Raw genomic sequence first — 17,396 nt, forward strand, 5'->3', positions numbered from 1 at the left:
GCCATTTTGGATAGATCTTTGCCATCTTGCTGAGCCCAGGACTCAGCATGTGCTATCTATCCTCTTGCTCTGTAGTATAGATTGCTTGGTATTTTTCATTTTTACCACACCTTCTCTGCTGGCCTGAGCTTCTGGGATCTGGAAATTATGGCTTATTAATGCCTAGTGGCCCTAAAGTGTACCTAGACAGCCAGCTGTTGAACCTTTCACTGCTACCACCCAAACTTGTGACTGTGTCTAGCAATAGAGGGCACAGTAGAACCCAGGAGGGCAGAGAGACAGACTCTAAGCCAGGTAGAACGAGGCAGGAAATACACGCCAGAGCCCAGCCAGACCCAGTCCAAAGGATGACTGTGGTCCTCATTACCTTGTTTATTGAAAGTTTAAGCAGGGTTTCTAGACATAAAAATCGGGCAAATACTGAGATGCTGGAGACCATAGGCACATTGAGTGCTGAGAAAGGCCTGGCTCTCTATGCTCTTCGCCTCTTCCTCTTCTTGCACAGGGATGGCTGATTTAGAAGGGTGGTGGGGCTCCAGGCAGCTAGTTCTAAAACAGCAAGATAGGGCGTGGCGGCTAAGGTACAGTAAGGTGCTGTCCTTGGAGCTGAGAGTATAGTCCCCAGGAGACCTGGTTAGATGCTGAGCTGTCCGCGTGTCCTGGCAGCAAAATTGTAAGTTCGAGCTAGCCCAACTACAAGGAGGAGAAGAACCTGGAGTGTATTAGGACTTGGGTTGGGCAGGTTACAGTTCCATTCCAGAATTATAAGCCCAAGTAGGAGGCCTCGGTAGTCTCCGACCAGGATGATTCTCTCCGAGAAGATGAAGGCTGCCGCTGGGGCCCTCTCTGGTCAGAGCGGCCCAGGCGCAGGAACAACATCCACATTTGTTCTCTGAACTTCACTCCCACAAAGGCATAGAGCAGTGGGTTGAGGCAGCAGTGCATGTAGCCCATGCCTGAGGTGACTGACTTGGCCACATCCACGTGGCTTTCTCGACCACAGTTGCGGGCCAACACTCCCAGGTCCATGAGGATATCCACTAGCACCACCAGGTGATAGGGGGTCCAGCAGACAGCAAAGGCCGCCACCACCACCACCACTAGCCTCATAGCTCGAAAACGCCTCTGGCCTCTGGAGACCAGCAGCACAGCCAGGATATGGGCATAGCAGTAGGCCATGACTAGAAGGGGCAGCAGGAAACCAGCCACAAGCTGCAGTACACGCAGAGCATTGCGACCCACCTGTGGGAAGTTATACTGGCAATGGTTGGCATTGAGGCGCTGATCGTGGCTGGCTGACAAGAAGATGAAATCTGGGAGGGCAAAGAGCAGACAGAGACCCCATACAACTATGCAGGTGAGGGCTACACGTACCCGGGGGTCCCTGCGGTAGATCTGGGTGGCATGCACGATGCTCAGATAGCGGTCGAAGCTTATACAGGCCAGCAGGAAGGCCCCTGCATAGAAGTTGATGTTGAACAGGGCACCTGCCACTTTGCAGAGGCCAGAGCCGAAAACCCACTGGACAGCAGCATCCACTGCCCACAGTGGGAGGGTTAATACCAGCAGCACATCGGCCACGGCCAGGTGGAGCAGGAAGGTGTCGGTGCTGCTCAGGGCAGTGCGCTGGCTCAGTAGCACAGCAGCCACCGCCCCATTGCCTAGCAGCCCCAGCAAAAAGAGGAGGCTGTAGAGGACTGGCAGGAAGGTTCTGTCAAAGTTCAGGCTGAAGTCCTGTGGGCAGGGCGGGGAGTCCGAGAAGTCGCTCTCATTTTCCCCATAATCGTAGGGAGAGGTGCTGTTTTCCAGAAGAAAGGCAAAGTCCGAGGCATCTAGCACTTGGCGTTCTCTAACCTGCCCAAGGAAGGGGGAAAGAGGGAGGGGAGGCCATGCTCTGTAAAGGCCTGGCAACTGTCTTGCCCCTTTGTGCCCTGCCATTTATTCTGAGCCGGCTCTCTCTCTCTCTCTCTCTCTCTCTCTCTCTCTCTCTCTCTCTCTCTCTCCCCCCCCCCAGGCCCACTTCTCCTTAATCTCATCTAGTCAGACTGGGAAGGTAACCCCCCTTTTCAAAGGATGACAACCCCCGACTCACCACCCTAGACCCTTTCTGGATTATCACCCAGGGCAGGGATCCTCTTCAGGAGAGGAAGTTCCTCCCAGGGTCTGGAACCTTCCAATCCCTCCCTTCGTCTTCATTCTTGGTGGTTTGTCAGCCTCGATGCTATGGCCACCCCTGGATCAACCACTGGGCTCCCCAGGTGCTTCCTTACCCCATCATCTAGTCCCTGGCCCTTCTTTTCCCTCCTCAGCCCTTATCTGGTGGTCTTGACTTTCTGGTCTCACATAAGGATTTTCTACAAACCATTGTGCACCCTTACACATGCCGTGCATGCCTCTCTTCCCCTACCCAGAGCCTTGTGCAATCACTTAGGTACCCACTGAGCTTCCCACCCAAGCCCCAACTGGGTCTTCCCAAGACAACCGGGCTGATTTCAAACTCTAAGGCTCAGATGAGCTTTCTTGCCTCTCTGCCTCTCAAGCAGCTAGGGCAATGGGGCCATACCACTTCATCTGGATAGCAGGAATCTTCTTCACCTCTATAGCTTATCTATCCCGAACCATCTGAGAACTAGAGATCACCAAAGTTGAGTTTTTACAGCTTGACATTTTTAGATGAGGCTTCCAAGCCACAGCGGCAGGAGACGTGCCTGTGGTTAGTAGCCAGGCAGGGTTTCCCAATCGGCCAATGCTCTTAGCAGAACCTCTGCATTCCACGCTGCTTACTCAGCCTTCTGGTGCCCCTTGGCTGTAGGCCAGCCCGCACTTGTCCCTGGTATCAGAGTTCGGCCACTTGGCCACTGTATTGAAGCTGAGAAGAACTTACCTCAAGGTACATGGCTTGGCTGGTGCTCCGGCTGTGGCTGCTGGGGTCAGGTCTCGTGCTGCCTGCTTCTCTGCCTTTGGCACTTGTGGTTGGGAACTTGCAGTGAACAGAGGAAGTGAAGATTTCACGGCTCAGCACAGCCTCTTCCAAAGGGTGATCTATACCAGCCCTCCACAGAGGGCTTTTCTGCCTTTTCTGCCACTCCTGTGGCCAGGAGAACACACTTGCAAGGGGCTAGCCAGGAACTTGGGACTGTTACCAAGTCTGCAGTTCTCGTCCTACTCAATACCATTCATAAATAACTAAACAAAGGTCTATAAGCAGGCAGGAAGTGTGATCTGATAGCAGTGACTGCAGGAGGGAAGTCTACCTGAAGGGACCTTCTCCCCAGCAAGTCTGGGATTAGAGTCTCACTAGGACTGCGTTAGAGTAGGCTGTGGTATGGCTACTGCTATCATAACTGCATGGGAAGAGAGGATGTCTACAAGAGCAGCATGCCACCTCTTTTCTAATTTGGGGACGGTTGACCCAGACCTGGCATTGATGGGTATGTATGTATAAAATCATGATGGGATTATAATGAGCCCAAGGTCATCTGGAATAGCCACAGAATGCCCACATCAGATGGAGCTGTTCAGGAGCACACTCAGGACCTGGGAAATAGTTGCTAACTCAGTGTCTGGCAGCTGGGCTTGTGTGGCTATCAGGAATATTGGAGTTCCACCAGGTGAGAAAGCAAAAAAGCCAGGGTCCTAGGGAAGGGTCTGGGGTGGCCGGCTGGGGGAAGGTTCTTTGAGGAAAGGTCTGAAGCCACACAATGGGGAAGTAGAGGGCAGCCCTGTTGCCAGGTGCAAGGACTGCTTCTAAATCACACAGCTTGCTCCCTGCTCAGCGACCTTGGCTAGGTGCTGGTCTGTCCCAGGGTGGTGCCTGCTTTTACAGACCCATCTCAAAGTGGGTGGTCTGAAAAGGACGTTAGCACTCTTCAAATTGTGTTTTGGTTCTTTTCGGGATGGTCTCATTCTGTAGTCCAACCTGGCTTTGAACTCTCAGTGACCTTTGTAGCTCTGCCTCCCAAGAGCTGGGCTGATAGGAGGTTGGGAGTGGGGGTGGGGGTGGGGTGAGGGTGGTCCACTACCTTTTAAATGGACAAACTGATGCATTCATCCAGCTACACACAAGTGGACAGCCACATAGTTTTCATGAGGCTGAAGGCAGAGGAGCTCATGCCCATGTGAGAAGATGTGGTAGAAGAGGCGAGTAACAGAATACTGTATGTACTTTGGTACTGCCTACCTATGCGCATTGTAGAAATCGCCACACAAGGCAATAGTATGCGTGCATCAGTGCCGGGTAGTGGAAGTCAGGACTGGATAACTTTTTTTCAGGGTCTTACTATGTGACCCTGGCTGGACTAGAACTCCACAGACTAGCCTCAAGTTTGGGGATCTGCCTGCCTCTGCCTCCTGGGTGCTGGGATTAAAGTTGTGGGTGGAGCCAGGCGGTGGTGGTGCATGCCTGTAATCCCAGCACTCTGGGAGGCAGAGACAGGCAGATTTCTGAGTTCGAGGCCAACCTGGTCTACAGAGTGAGTTTCAGGATAGCCAGGGCTATACAGAGAGACCCTGTCTTGAAAAAAACAAATAAAATAAAATAAAATAAAATATAAAATAAAATAAAATAAAATAAAATAAAGTTGTGGGTGGGCTATCATGTTTATCTTAAATGGGATTTTCTTTTTTGAGATATGAACTTGCTATATAGCCCAGGCTAGATTTGAATTCATGATCCTCTCACCTTAGCCTCCTGAGTACTGAGATTACAGGTATGAGCCACCACATCGGGCTGACGCTCAGTTTTCAAAGAAACTGCTCCACCAATTCAGTCCAAGCTCAGTGCCATGGCTTGCAGCTGCCATCACTTGGCTTTCTTCTCTTCCTGTGGGCAGGTGGGACACTTCTCTGAAATCACCTCCCACCTGCAGGGCTCAGGTCAAAAGGACCCGAGGTCTTGGAGGAGGTCAGGAGCTGTGTGCATGGAGGGCTAAGCGGGTTCCTGAGGCCAGGCCAGTCAGGCTGTGTAAGCCTCAGTACTTGACTGCCTGCAGGGGCAGAGAAGACAGAAGCCTGGAAAACATAGCAACATGTCTTTAGTGCCCACAAGGACCATGGTTTCCTCATGCCTGTCTGGGACTTATGCAAATGAGAAAAATAACTGCAAAGGCTATATACACACTTGTTCATTTGCAAGGATGTAGTCTGCCATGGTGTTCCTCATCCCATTTTTTTTTTTTTTTTTTGGCATTAAAGGGAACTTTTGCTTTATAAAAGAAATGGTAGTGAAAACAGATGGTCATTTTAGAAACGCCTCGTGTTGGCAGATGCCGACCTCCCAGTGTGCATCTTCCCAGTGGCGGCTGAAATATTCCTGCTCTAGATGAAGTGTAACGGTCCAGGGTCCCCTAGTCTCCTTCCTGGCCCTTAGTCTCCCCATTTGTCCTTTCCAGGTTGCAGGGAGGGATGCTGGACTGAAGGTGGGGTGCAGAGAAGCCTTCCTTTCTGAGGCCTGGCAGCCAGATGTTAGCATCAGGCCCTGATCGACCGGGTGGGTCTCTTGGTGCTCTGGAGTGACTTGTACATCTGTCTCGCAGTTAACAAAGCACCTTGTCTGGACTCCAGGCCTAGTTCCACCCTACTGACCCTCTGAAATCTTGGACAGATCAGCACCATAACCAGGCAGTTCCCTCAGAAAAGCAGCTCTAAGATTAACGTAGATAACCACAGACTTTGGCATCTAGCAGGGGGGTATGGGGGTGGGGGAGTGGGGGGTGGGGGGGAGGGTGAGGTTGGGGTTGGGGGGGAAGGGCTTAGTACAGGTGCAGCTGAGGACCGGAAGTGAGTAAATACAGATCCAAGAACCAGAACTATCTAGAACTTTCCATGCCAAAAGATCCCATGATAGAGCTTATGGTACCTGTAAGTGTGGCTGTGTCCAGGGCCAGTGGGCTAGTCCTCTGTGAAAGTGGTTGGTCTCTGGTCTCAATTGATAGAGCGGGCTCGGCCGGTTCTGGATCTAGTCAAATTCCTTGGCTGTCCAGCTATTGACCCTGGGAAAGCATTTCATCACTCGGCTTCAGTTTCCTTATCTGAAGAGTGGGTCTGGAGGATGGCGTGCATTTGACAGGACTGCTCTGTGGACTGTGCGCCAATGTATGTGTGGAAAGCACGTGGCAAAGCCGGGTGCCCAGCTAGCAGCTCACTAGTCCTCTTCTGGGGCCAGCCCAACTCCCAGGCCTCAGAATTGCAGTGCTGGGGGCTTCAGCTGTTGCTTGCAGCTGAGATACCTTGGAAGGTTCCTGAGTCACATAGCAGAGCCAAGCCCTCACCTGGCCTTCTAATTTGGTCCTTTTCCATCCCAAGACTAGGTCAGAGGCAACTACCTAGCTAAAAGTTCACAGCCTGTGTTCTGGTGCCTGGGCCCTCCCTGTTGTGCAGCAGAGATGGCTGAGGAGGAAGTTAGTCAGAGTGAAGCTGCCTGGGGCCTCATCAGTGGTCAAGGTGTGAAATGTGCACCTGGCTCTTCTCTGCCTCCCCTCCCCCTGTTGTTTTTTCATTCTTTCACACCTCTGAGCTGTGGTTTGGGGACACAGGAGGCTGGGAGATAGACACCTTTGTGCCCAGACCCTCACAGGAAGGAGGGCCCCTTCATCAGGAGCAAGGGCCATTTCCTTCTCTCCCAGCCTGCTGCTTCACAGCCTCCTGAGGGCCACACAATGGCCTCCTAGCTGAATTTCCAAAAGCTCCCTAACTCAGTTACCAGCCCCAGGCTGCCTCAAAAGACTCGATTTGTGAAATGAGGAGTCTCATCTCTGGGCATCTGCCGTTCACACTCCTAGGTCTTTAGGCTTTCTTCCCGTGGCCCCCCAAATTTCCCAAGGGAAGGAGCACTCAAGTTACAAGAAGAGCCAGGGATGGGGAGACCCAGACACAGGGCTATTGGGTGGAGTGTGGGTCCGTCTCTCTGCCCATAAGATTGCTTCTTGAACCTCCTGGGATTTGAACCCCCTGGGATTCAAAGCCTTTCAAAGTGTGCTAGGGCCGAGGGACTGAGTGGGTCAGGCATATTTTGGCAATTGTACCAAGGCTGCTTCTATCTCAGGAGCTGGATGAGTCCCAGCAGGATGATAAGAATGAACACACGCCTTTTATTGTTGTTGGTGTTATTATTATTATTATTATTATTTTATCTGCTCTAAGTGGCTTGCTGTTGTTATTGTGTTAAGTTTGACATCGAATCCATTTAGCCCAGGCTGGCTTCACACCACCGTTATGTCCCAAGCGCTCCAAAATGGCACTGATAATGTCTCAGTCTGGACTTGGGACAGGGTAAACAGAAGGCTTGCTGGTGGACAAACAAAAGCTCACATTCAGCATTCCTCACAAAGCTGTGTCTGTGGTCAGGAGGAGCCACTACCTCTGGCAGCCTCCGCAAACAGGGCACCTGATTCCCTATCGCACATACCTGTACCACTCAGGAAAGCGCCCACACTAGCTCTCCGATTCTCCCCTCCCCTGCCCACTGCTCTAAACCTCCAGGTGACTCTGGCTGGCATACCCCCCCCCTCAGTTTCTCCCCCTTTACAACGGCCAAGGCCGTCTCTACCCCTTTGCTACCTTTGTTGTCCCTGAGAGGGAGCCTTAGCAGTCTGGGCTATTCTCTGCGCCCTCCCACAAGAGGTAGCCATGGCAATTTTGAACTTTTCCCAAATAAACTTTTCTCTTTTTTTCCCACCCGTGACAGAGTGGTTTCGCTGTACCCTTGCTTACAACCTCCTAGCAGTGCAAGGCATATGTTTTACCCAAACCAGTTTGGACTCCTGCATGTGAGATTTCCTTTTTTTCTCAGCAGTGGTTAGGGACTCATTTTCCTTCCCCTGTCTTTCTTTCTATCCTGGCTCACTTCAACTCTCTGAATTGCTAGAAAATGACTCAACTAATGAAAGCTAAGTTTCTACAAGCCCAGCAGAGCATTGCATTAGCCTTGGGAACCCTGTGCATGGTGTTGTGGCGCTGTGACACTAGCTCTGCCTTCTTACATCTGAACTCTTATTTCTTCATCCAGGCAGGAAGCCATCTGCATAAGGCACAGGCCACAGGGCTCTCTGCCAGAGCCCTGCCGTCCCTGTGAGGCAGTGTGATACCTAGTGAGTCAGCCCCTGGATTGTGAATCAGGCTGAGTTGGGTTACTGGCTCTGCCGTTTACCAGCAGCACGGCCATGTGTAGTTTATTTCATCTCCCTGTGCCTCGTTTTCCCCTCTGGTCTGTCTATTGAAAGGCACTCAGTGGTGGTGGCTGCGCAGCTTCTTTTGCCTTGAGTCATCACATGCTGGAAAATCAAAGCCTTGGGCTTGTCTGAGGTTTAGAATTGTAAAGGCCTTTGGCCTCGGGACCTGAGTGCCATCTTGAATTTCCGTACCCACATTTATGGGTATAAAGGTGGGTGGCTTCTCCAGCCAGGGTCCCTGTCAGTTAGATCTAGAGCACAGTAAAGGCAGAGTCCAGAAGCCGAACTTTGCCCCTGGGCACAGTATTTTACAGGAACTTGAGGGAAAACCCAGGACCTCAAATCTAGACAAAGAACTGGCAATTAAGGAATACTAAGTGTGGGGGAAATCAGAGCATACTAATTGGATATCCAATACTAATTGGTCAGCCCTGAAAACATACATACAAGAGACATATAGGCAGAGAAGGTGGTACTTATGTATTTAGGAATATATGTGCACTACATATATATATGACAACAATAAAAAAAAAAGAGAACATGAATTTGAAAGATAGGAAGGGTAGGTATCCAGGGAAGGTTTTGAGATACAAAGGGGAAGATGGAAATGATGTTATTTTTTTGTTTTTGTTTTTGTTTTTGTTTTTGTTTTTTTTCCAAGACAGGGTTTCTCTGTGTAGCCCTGGCTGTCCTAGAACTCACTTTGTAGACCAGGTTGACCTCAAACTTAGAAATCCACCTGCCTCTGCCTCCCAAGTGCTGGGATTAAAGGCAAAAACTCTCAAAAAATAAAAACACCACAAAGAGATATGAAATCAAAAGCATACACTCCTCTGTGGCTCCTAAGAGTTTGTCACTCACAGAATTCCAGGACAATTGCTGGTTTAACCAAAATGCCCAGAGGTGATCAGACAGATGTGTGGTAACAGGGTAACAGTAATATTCATCATTAACATTTATGTAATATTTACCATGTGCCAGCTACTGTTTGAGGCACTTACATACACAGAGATGCGCGCCCGCACACAGGCACACACACACACACACACCCCTTCAGAAAAGCGCAATTATTCTATTCTTACTTTAAAGACAGGAATCAAGTTTCAAGAGATTAATTTGAAAGCTCTATAGCAAATAAATATCAGAACCAGGATTTCAAGCCGGGCTGGCGTCAAAGTCCATCCCTACCCAGCCTGTTCAGCTCTGACCAGGGAACACATTTCATCTTGTGAATATTTTATTTAAAATTCAACAGGATTTGAAAGGCCTTTATGTGAATGTGGGAAGAGTAGGGAACAGTGAGAACTGTGCCTAGCATGGGGTGCTGCTCCCTTTACAAATCGCCAACGGGGGCTAGGGCTGTGTCCAAAGCTGTCCCCTTGTGGAAGCAGGAGAGCTCGTCCGAGTTCCACAGAGAGAGGGTGGAATAGGAAGAACAAGAGATACTGGAGTGGGAACCCGAGGTGGTTACCAAGGAAACCAGCAGTGTGGTGAAGCTCATAGCTGAGCCTGGCTAGTTGGGGGATGGGACAGAAGAGAAAAAGGAAATTATATCATTAAAACCTCGAGTTGTTTCGGAGAATGGCTTAGGACAGCCTGCTCCAATCCCCATTCACCTGGTGGATCTCAGGTCAATTTTTAGCTTATTTGCTAGTGAATAGAATCGTGTTCTCACATAACTGCCTGGCTAGTGAATAGAATCACGATCTCATATAACTGCCCAGAGAATTTATAAATCAGGACAGCTTCTGATCTAGCTAAGGAAGTGCTTGCATGGGATGATGAGTTGGAAGGCAGGGCATGCTGTGGTACCCCTGTAATCCTAGATCTTGGGAGATGGCAAGAGGGTCAGAAATTTAAGGTCATCCTCAGTTACACAGTGAATTCGAGGCTGGTCTGGGATCCATGAGACCTTTCCTTGGAAATTAAAAAAAAAAAATGAAAGAATGAAAAGCAGGGAGTGAGGGAAAAGGAGGCAGGGGCGGGGAGAGCATCGCGTGTGGTGATGAATGCCTGGACTCCTAGCACTACAGAGGCAGGGAATTTCAAGTTTTAGGCCAGCCTGGGTTATCTGACCCAGTGTTTGGGGAGGTAGGGATAGGGAGGTGAGTTTTGGGGGAGGGTGTTAGCTGAATCAAGAGTGACAGAGAAAGGGGAGGATGGGGGGGAATGTGGTCGGGGTATAATAAATGAGAGGAATTTTTATGAAAGAGCAAAAAGGATAATGAGGAAGCAAGAGAAAATGATTGGCAGATGAATCCATAGGATTGTGATTGACATCCCAGTCTGGTCTGCCTTTAGCAGGTCCTCGTGTACACTTGCCATGAGGGTGGCTCCATTGTGCTCCATTATCTTGCTCTCAGAGTGAAGCAAAGGAAGTAAAGTAAAGACAGAGAGAGCATCCTTTTCAGATTCAAGGAGATAGAGGCAAGCAGGAGAAAGCAGGTATATATCCAAGTGTGGATATCAACTTCTCAAGAGTGAGCAATGCTTCTGTGTCTTCACAATGGCTCTTCACACGATTCTGTGGCTAAATTACATTACTCAAAGAATGTGATTTACAACAAGGGTTTCAGGTGAAGCAAATTTATTTATTTATTTTTTATTTTATTTTATTAGATATTTGCTTTATTTACATTTCAAATGGTATCCCCCTTCCTTGTTATCCCTCCGAAAACCATATCTCTAATTAAGAATGCTTGCTACTCTTGCAAAGGACCTGAGTTTGTGCTGCAGACCAAACTCAGCCGCGGGATAACCAGGATTCTTTTGGTCCAGGAAGACAAGGGTTCGGTGAAAATGACACACAGACACCGAGGTGGTTTTTGGATCTGAGTGTATTTTTTGTTTTGAGGCATGAGCCTTTAAGCATGAGGGATTGACATTTACATATCAAAAGATGTATCCAGTAAAGCAGGCACAAGGAACAATTAGCATAACCATTTGGCACAAGGAAGTATAGAATCAACCAGGTAAAACATTTATCCATGTAACAAATTTAGAAGCTCGAACATAGACAACATTAATCTTCTTGATATAAACTTTTAAAGAGACTTTAAAGTACATTTTGTCAAACTCCCTGAGTCTAAATGAGTCTCCATGAGTAATAAGTATCCTGAATCACACCTGGATAAGTTAAGAATGTTGTTTTGTCCAAAGACCCCCTTGGTGGGGTCTTCAAGACAAAAGCAGCTCCTCACAAACTTCCATTGAGGCATCTCTGAGCTTTGCACCAACTCAAATGTCAATTCGTTCTAATTTGCCCAACACCCACCTGTTCGGCAAGGGCATTATATAAGGTTTTTCAGATGTAAATATTCTAGTCTGGGCCTTTTGTTTCAAATCCACCTGTCCTGCAAGGGTGACTATGAGGGTCAAAAAACAAAAGAAACTTGTACTTTTCATGTGTCTCTGGTTAAACTAACCTCTTTTTTTTTTTATATAAGATTTATTTTATTTATATGCGTACACTGTCGCTGTCTTCAGACACACCAGAAGAGGGCATCAGATCCCGTTACAGATGGTTGTGAGCCACCATGTGGTTGCTGAGAATTGAATTCAGGACCTCTGGAAGAGCAGTCAGTGCTCTTAACTGCTGAGCCATCTCTCCAGCCCCAAACTAACCTCTTCTTAATAACATTATATCTTTTAGATTATGTCCAATGGCTTATAAGCCAATATACAGTCAAGACACGTGAAATATACTTATACCACTGTGCTAATTAATGCTTTTCATATCACAGTGTCAGAGCCATACTTCATTTACATACTGTTGGGAGGTAAATGTAATTATGTAAATGACTGGAGCAAAGTGTTGCAGAATTTTCTGGCTAGTGACTTACTTCAAGATGGATTCTTTTACATCTTAATTTGCTTGGTTTTTCTTAGTCTTGGCTACTAAGAAGGAGGAGAGTTTAGAAAATTGCCAAGGGAGATTTTCGGTTTCTGAATAGGGGTGTTCCAGAGAGCCCCAGGAGGCATTTCTCACCTCAGTCTGTAAAACTTTGTCTTACAGAGTTTACTGGAGCTGCTGTCTGGCAGCTCACAACTGCCTGTTACTCCAGCTCCAGGGGGATCTGACATTCTCCTCTGGCCTCCGAGGGCACCTGCATGCATATGCGTATACTCACCCACAGACACATACGTATACTTTAAAATAAAATAAAATAAAATAAATCCTTTAAAATGTATATGGTTTACTTATTATTTTAAAACATTTCCCGAAGGCTGCTGTAGGAAACCCTGAGTATGTGAGGTACTGAGTGAATGTGTGTGGTTGCCCTGGGCATGGCCATGTCAAGGACCCTAGCCTCAGATACAGAGGGAAATGGCAACTCCTTCCTCCAGGTCATGTGTGGATATTAATAGCGTGTCCAGAAAATGTCCACAGTAGTTCCCTACCTCTAACAGCTATGGCCTGAAGACAGTTTTGCCTACAGAGAGACTGCTCATACTGACATTAGCTCATCTTGTCTCCTTGGCCCAGCTATATGCTACAAATCCTGCCTCCTTATTTGTGTATGCAATAACTCTCTTTTTTCAGCCGTGTACAGTACCCATTCTCTATTCTCTGTCGACTCTATATAATAAACACCCTGTACTTGCTCTGGTTACTCCATCTAAGAGCCCAGACCACAAGATCTTAGTTTTCTTTCTTTCTTTCTTTCTTTCTTTCTTTCTTTCTTTCTTTCTTTCTTTCTTTCTTTCTTTCTTTCTTTCTTTCTTTCTTTCTTTCTTTCTTCTCTCTCTCTCTCTCTCTCTCTCTTTCTTTCTTTCTTTCTTTCTTTCTTTCTTTCTTTCTTTCTTTCTTTCTTTCTTGCAATAAATAAAACATCTTTATTGACCTTTTGATCCTCTTGCCTCTGCCTCCTATGCTAGGAACACAAGCACATACACCAGACCCCAGTTCATGCTGTCCTGATTAAACCCAGGGCCACATGCAGTTTACACAAGAGCTCTGTCAACTGAGCTACATTCCCAACCTGCAGGGTTAAGAAAGACTGCAGGAACAGACCTGCCTGGGATGGCAAGTGATTGAAGAAAAGAGACAGATGGACACATGATAGAATGTATGTGACCTGTCTCAACAACAACAAAGACACCAACAATAACATTTTTTCTTTTGTAAATAAAATTGTAAGATGGTTTAATGATGGGCAAATCAGGTGGGCTGGAAAGATGGCTCATTGGTTAAAAGCATGTATTGTTCATGCATAGGACATGAGTTTGATTCCCAGCACCACATCAGGCAGCTTACAACTACCTGGAACTCTAGCTCCAGGGCATCTGATACCCTAATGACTTCCTCATACACAGACAAGTACATTTATAAATAAATAAATAAATAAATAAATAAATAAATAAAATGGTATTTTAAAATGCAAACTATAACCCAAGGATGAGGGTTTTCTCTTTACTTTGGTTTCTCTCTCTCCACCCCCACCACAGTCTCACATGACCCATGTGAAGTGGAAACTTAAGTGTTCTTTGGAAAGTCAATTGTGTTGGATGGTGTTTTGCTGGGGCAAACATGTGAAGGAGTGTTTTCTGAAGCAGACACAAGTGAAAGAATGTTTTGCTAAGCCAGGCAGTGGTGGCGCACGCCTGTAATCCCAGCACTTGGAAGGCAGAGGCAGGCGGATCTCTGAGTTCGAGGCCAGCCTGGTCTACACAGTGCGTTCCAGGACAGCCAGAGCTACACAGAGAAACCCTGTCTCACAAAAAAAAAAAAAAAAAAAAGAGAGAGAATGTTTTGCTAAAGCAAGTACGTGAAAGGACATGTGATGACGGATTCTTTGCCAAGGACATGCATGTATTGGTCCACCTTACATTGTGTAGCTGACTCCATTTGTCGTGACTCCATAGAGAGAAATTCATCAAGGAACTTCTCTTTCTTTTTTTTAAAAAAAGATTTATTAATTATAATGTGTTAAGTGCACTGGAGCTGTGTTCAGACACCCCAGAAGAGGGTGTCAGATCTCTTTACAGATGGTTGTGAGCCACCATGTGGGTGCTGGGATTTGAGAGGAACTTCTCAAGAGGTTCCTGTGGCTTCTTGCTGCTTTTGTGGACTCAGGCCAATTGTCAGCTGAGATAGGCTCATATGTTTTGCTCACTCATGAGTGCTGAGGCAAGACACGTGGTGAGGCAAGACTTATGGAGGGCGTGGGATGTGTGGAGAGAGTATAAATAGGACTGAAGGGACAGTGACAAAAGCTTGCCTGGGCTTTCTTATAGAACGAACTGTGCAATGCATGTAGGTCTCTCATCTTCGCTGACTTTGCTTCCCTGTGAGAAGTACAACCAAGAACTTTTCCTGGTATCCATGGTGGTCCTGGTTCCTTCTGCCGATCCCAGCCAATTCAGCTGAGGTCTGGCTGTTCCTGCAGGTAGTGCCACAGCTGCTGCTATCCTGACTCTGACAAACTGAACTGTTGGTATATCTGTGAAGAGTTTTCAAGTGGGTCACGCTGCCAATGCTGACCTGTGAACTAAATTGCTGATTTCCTGACAACACAGATGGGAGTTGCTTCAAAGAACCATTTCTAAATAGGTTCACTTCTCCTGTATCCTTTCTTTTCCACCACTTCTGGTGTGCTAGAAGGGAGGTTAAAGCATTTAAGAACCATCATTAAGAATATGCTTTGAAAAAAAATAAAAGTTCCACCCATGTTGGCTTCAAACTCCCTATGTAGGCAAAGATGATCTTGAATTTCTGATGACCTTGCCTCCACCTTCAAAGTGGGCAGTGGATCTTGGGGAAAGGGAAGGTAAGGAGGAGCTGGGAGGAGTGGAGGAAGGAACAACTATGGTCTCGATTTATTGTATGAGAGAACAATTTATTTCCAAGAAAAAATGAATAAAAATTTAAAAAATAAAAAAAAATCAATGTTTTAGTCTCATTATGCACTTGAAGAAATGAAAACAAAGTAACTTCCTCTTGAATTAGTTTGATCAAAAGGAACCCCAAATTTGAATGTTTCATGTCTTTTCCTGTCTTCTGTCTCTATATTGTGATAACTGGACTGTCTGTGTATCCAAACTGTCTATTGCCCTGTATTGTGCCTGTGTGTCTGTCTGAATCTGTGCCTGTCCCTAACAAAGGAATAAGTTATTTTACTAACTCCCAATGTACCCAGAATAGCACTCATGACCACAAACTAATGCTTTCAACCTATATGTACATGTGGTCTTCAAAATTTTTGCTGTATTTGTTGTATACATTTGCTGTTCAACCTGCTGGTTGCTTCTAGCAAATGATTACAGCACAAAGCTCTGGGTCAGGAGCATAAAAGGGAACATAACTCAAGATGAAAGCTGATTATATGGGGAAAAAAACCAAGGCATAGTGAGATTGGTTACATTGTTCTATTTCTTTACACTTATTTTTATATTATGTTCATTGGTGTTTTGCCTGCATGTACAGAAAGATGTGAACTACCATGTGGGGTGCTGGGAATTGAACCTGGGTCCTCTGGAAAAGCATCCATTGCTCTTAACTCCTGAGCCAGCTTCCTACATTGTTCTCTTAAAGGCAAGTTAAACTTAGACAGGCTTTGTACACAGTAGGACAGCAGGTTAAGTACATAGCCTTAAATGATCTCAAGTCATGTTACTAAATTGGCTTCAAGATCTGGCAATAGTTCAGTCTTGTGGAGTTGTCAGAAAAAAATGGATTACCCAACTTTAAATTCTACCTTATTTGACAAAACATTTTCTCATTCTCACCAAACCCCATTTCTTTCTTTTCTTTTCTTTTTTTTTTCAAGACAGGTTTTTTTTTTTTTCTATGTATCTATGGCTGTCCCAGAACTTGCTCTGTAGACCAGGCTGGCCTCAAACTCAGAGATCTGTCTGCCTCTGCCACCCGAGTGCTGGGATAAAAGGCGTGCGCCACCACCGCCCGGCTCACCATAGCCCATTTCTGCTTGTTTTTACTATGCCAACATGCAGGCTGTCTGCAGGGCACATCTCAGCAAACATCAGTCAAAACCCGAGGCTGGCTGCTGGCCATGAAGGTCTTGTGCGATCTGGCCCCAGCTGCCTGTCCAGCATAACTCTCTGATTTGTTCTCGCACCCTATAGTCTGCTCACACTGGACTTAGGGTCATTGGAAGCCTGTCCCCGGCTTGGCTGCTCTCTGTTTCAGGCCCACTTGCTACTCAGAACTCAGAAATGCAGTTCAGAGCCTCAAAGGCACAAATAATTGTTTATGGTGGATTCGTTGGCTCTGTCTGAGGGCCAAATGTGACAGGGCAGGCCAGCCAGGAAAGGTGATGAGACCCAGGGAAGGAAGCAGGGAGTTTCGGTACCTCATGCTGTACTGTGGAGCAAGTCTCTTGACTAGAAGTGCCTTTGCCATCTGATTTTGTTTCTGCCTTTGAATTTTCTCACTCATTGATTCTTCTGGGTATCAGCAAATGAACATAGAAAGCTCAAGTCAGCTCTGTGAATTCATATGAATTCAATCATCCTTGCAGGAGTGAAGATAGACTTTTTTTTTTCTTTTCTTTTTTTTTTTTTTAACTTTTTATTTTTTGGTTTTTCGAGACAGGGTTTCTTTGTATAGTCCTGGCTGTCCTGGAACTCACTCTGTAGATCAGGCTGTTCTCGAACTCAGAAATCCGCCTGCCTCTGCCTCCTAAGTGCTGGGATTACAGGCGTGCGCCACCACCACCTGGCTGAGTGAAGATATTCTATAGAGTCACCTCTTCCTGTGACTATCAGAAATTGTACATTTTTCCAAGAATCTTGTGCTGGAAGAAAAGACTGAAGCCTGGAGCCAGTCAAAGGAAGAGATTTCCCGCAGTTCTGACAACTTATCAGGAGAGAAAGAGAGAGCCGAGAGCATGAGGCTGCGGCGGTGGCGAGAGCTTGCGGATGTGGCAGGAGTGCACCTTGGCCAGGGCCGCTTACTTATTCATACCCGTGGCCTCATCTCCACGGCAAGACCAGGAAAGATAGACTTAGGATCACTGAACCTCTTTATTTGCCCTTCTTCCAATGTTGCTATGCTAAAGTTAATGAACCTTTTTTACCTTTTTTTTTTTTTTTTTTTTTTTTTTTTGTGCCGGGCTGGGCATTCGATTCCCATGTTAGTAGTTGTGTGATCCTTTCCATCACCTGCAAAAGTAACTCACCTGGTGAAGCACCTGGCCTTTTGGACCACCCACTCCGAGCTGCCCCCATCCTTCTCTATCCCTTTAGCCTGGTTTATATTCCTCATAG

The 17,396-nt window shown here is 46.8% G+C and overlaps 1 protein-coding gene across 6 annotated transcripts; it reads right to left on the bottom strand.

Moving 5' to 3' along the window:
* Nucleotides 1-352: 352 nt before the first annotated feature.
* Cxcr3 (C-X-C motif chemokine receptor 3) lies at nucleotides 353-6,370 on the bottom strand. 6 transcript variants are annotated; one of them, XM_052171202.1, is made up of 5 exons: nucleotides 6,270-6,368; nucleotides 5,858-5,990; nucleotides 4,682-5,010; nucleotides 2,885-3,088; nucleotides 353-1,854 (listed from the first exon to the last, which is right to left on the bottom strand). In XM_052171202.1, exons 4-5 carry the CDS (start codon nucleotides 2,894-2,896, stop codon nucleotides 763-765), a joined length of 1,104 nt encoding a protein of 367 aa, XP_052027162.1. In that variant the 5' UTR covers nucleotides 2,897-3,088; nucleotides 4,682-5,010; nucleotides 5,858-5,990; nucleotides 6,270-6,368; the 3' UTR covers nucleotides 353-762. The 6 variants fall into 6 exon arrangements, with proteins under 6 accessions (XP_052027162.1, XP_052027160.1, XP_052027159.1 ...); XM_052171200.1 differs by having other exon boundaries at nucleotides 4,682-4,822; nucleotides 5,858-6,370; XM_052171199.1 differs by having other exon boundaries at nucleotides 2,885-2,980; nucleotides 5,858-6,370.
* Nucleotides 6,371-17,396: the final 11,026 nt, after the last annotated feature.

Source organism: Apodemus sylvaticus, chromosome X (assembly GCF_947179515.1).
Source record: "Apodemus sylvaticus chromosome X, mApoSyl1.1, whole genome shotgun sequence".
NCBI lineage: Eukaryota > Metazoa > Chordata > Mammalia > Rodentia > Muridae > Apodemus > Apodemus sylvaticus.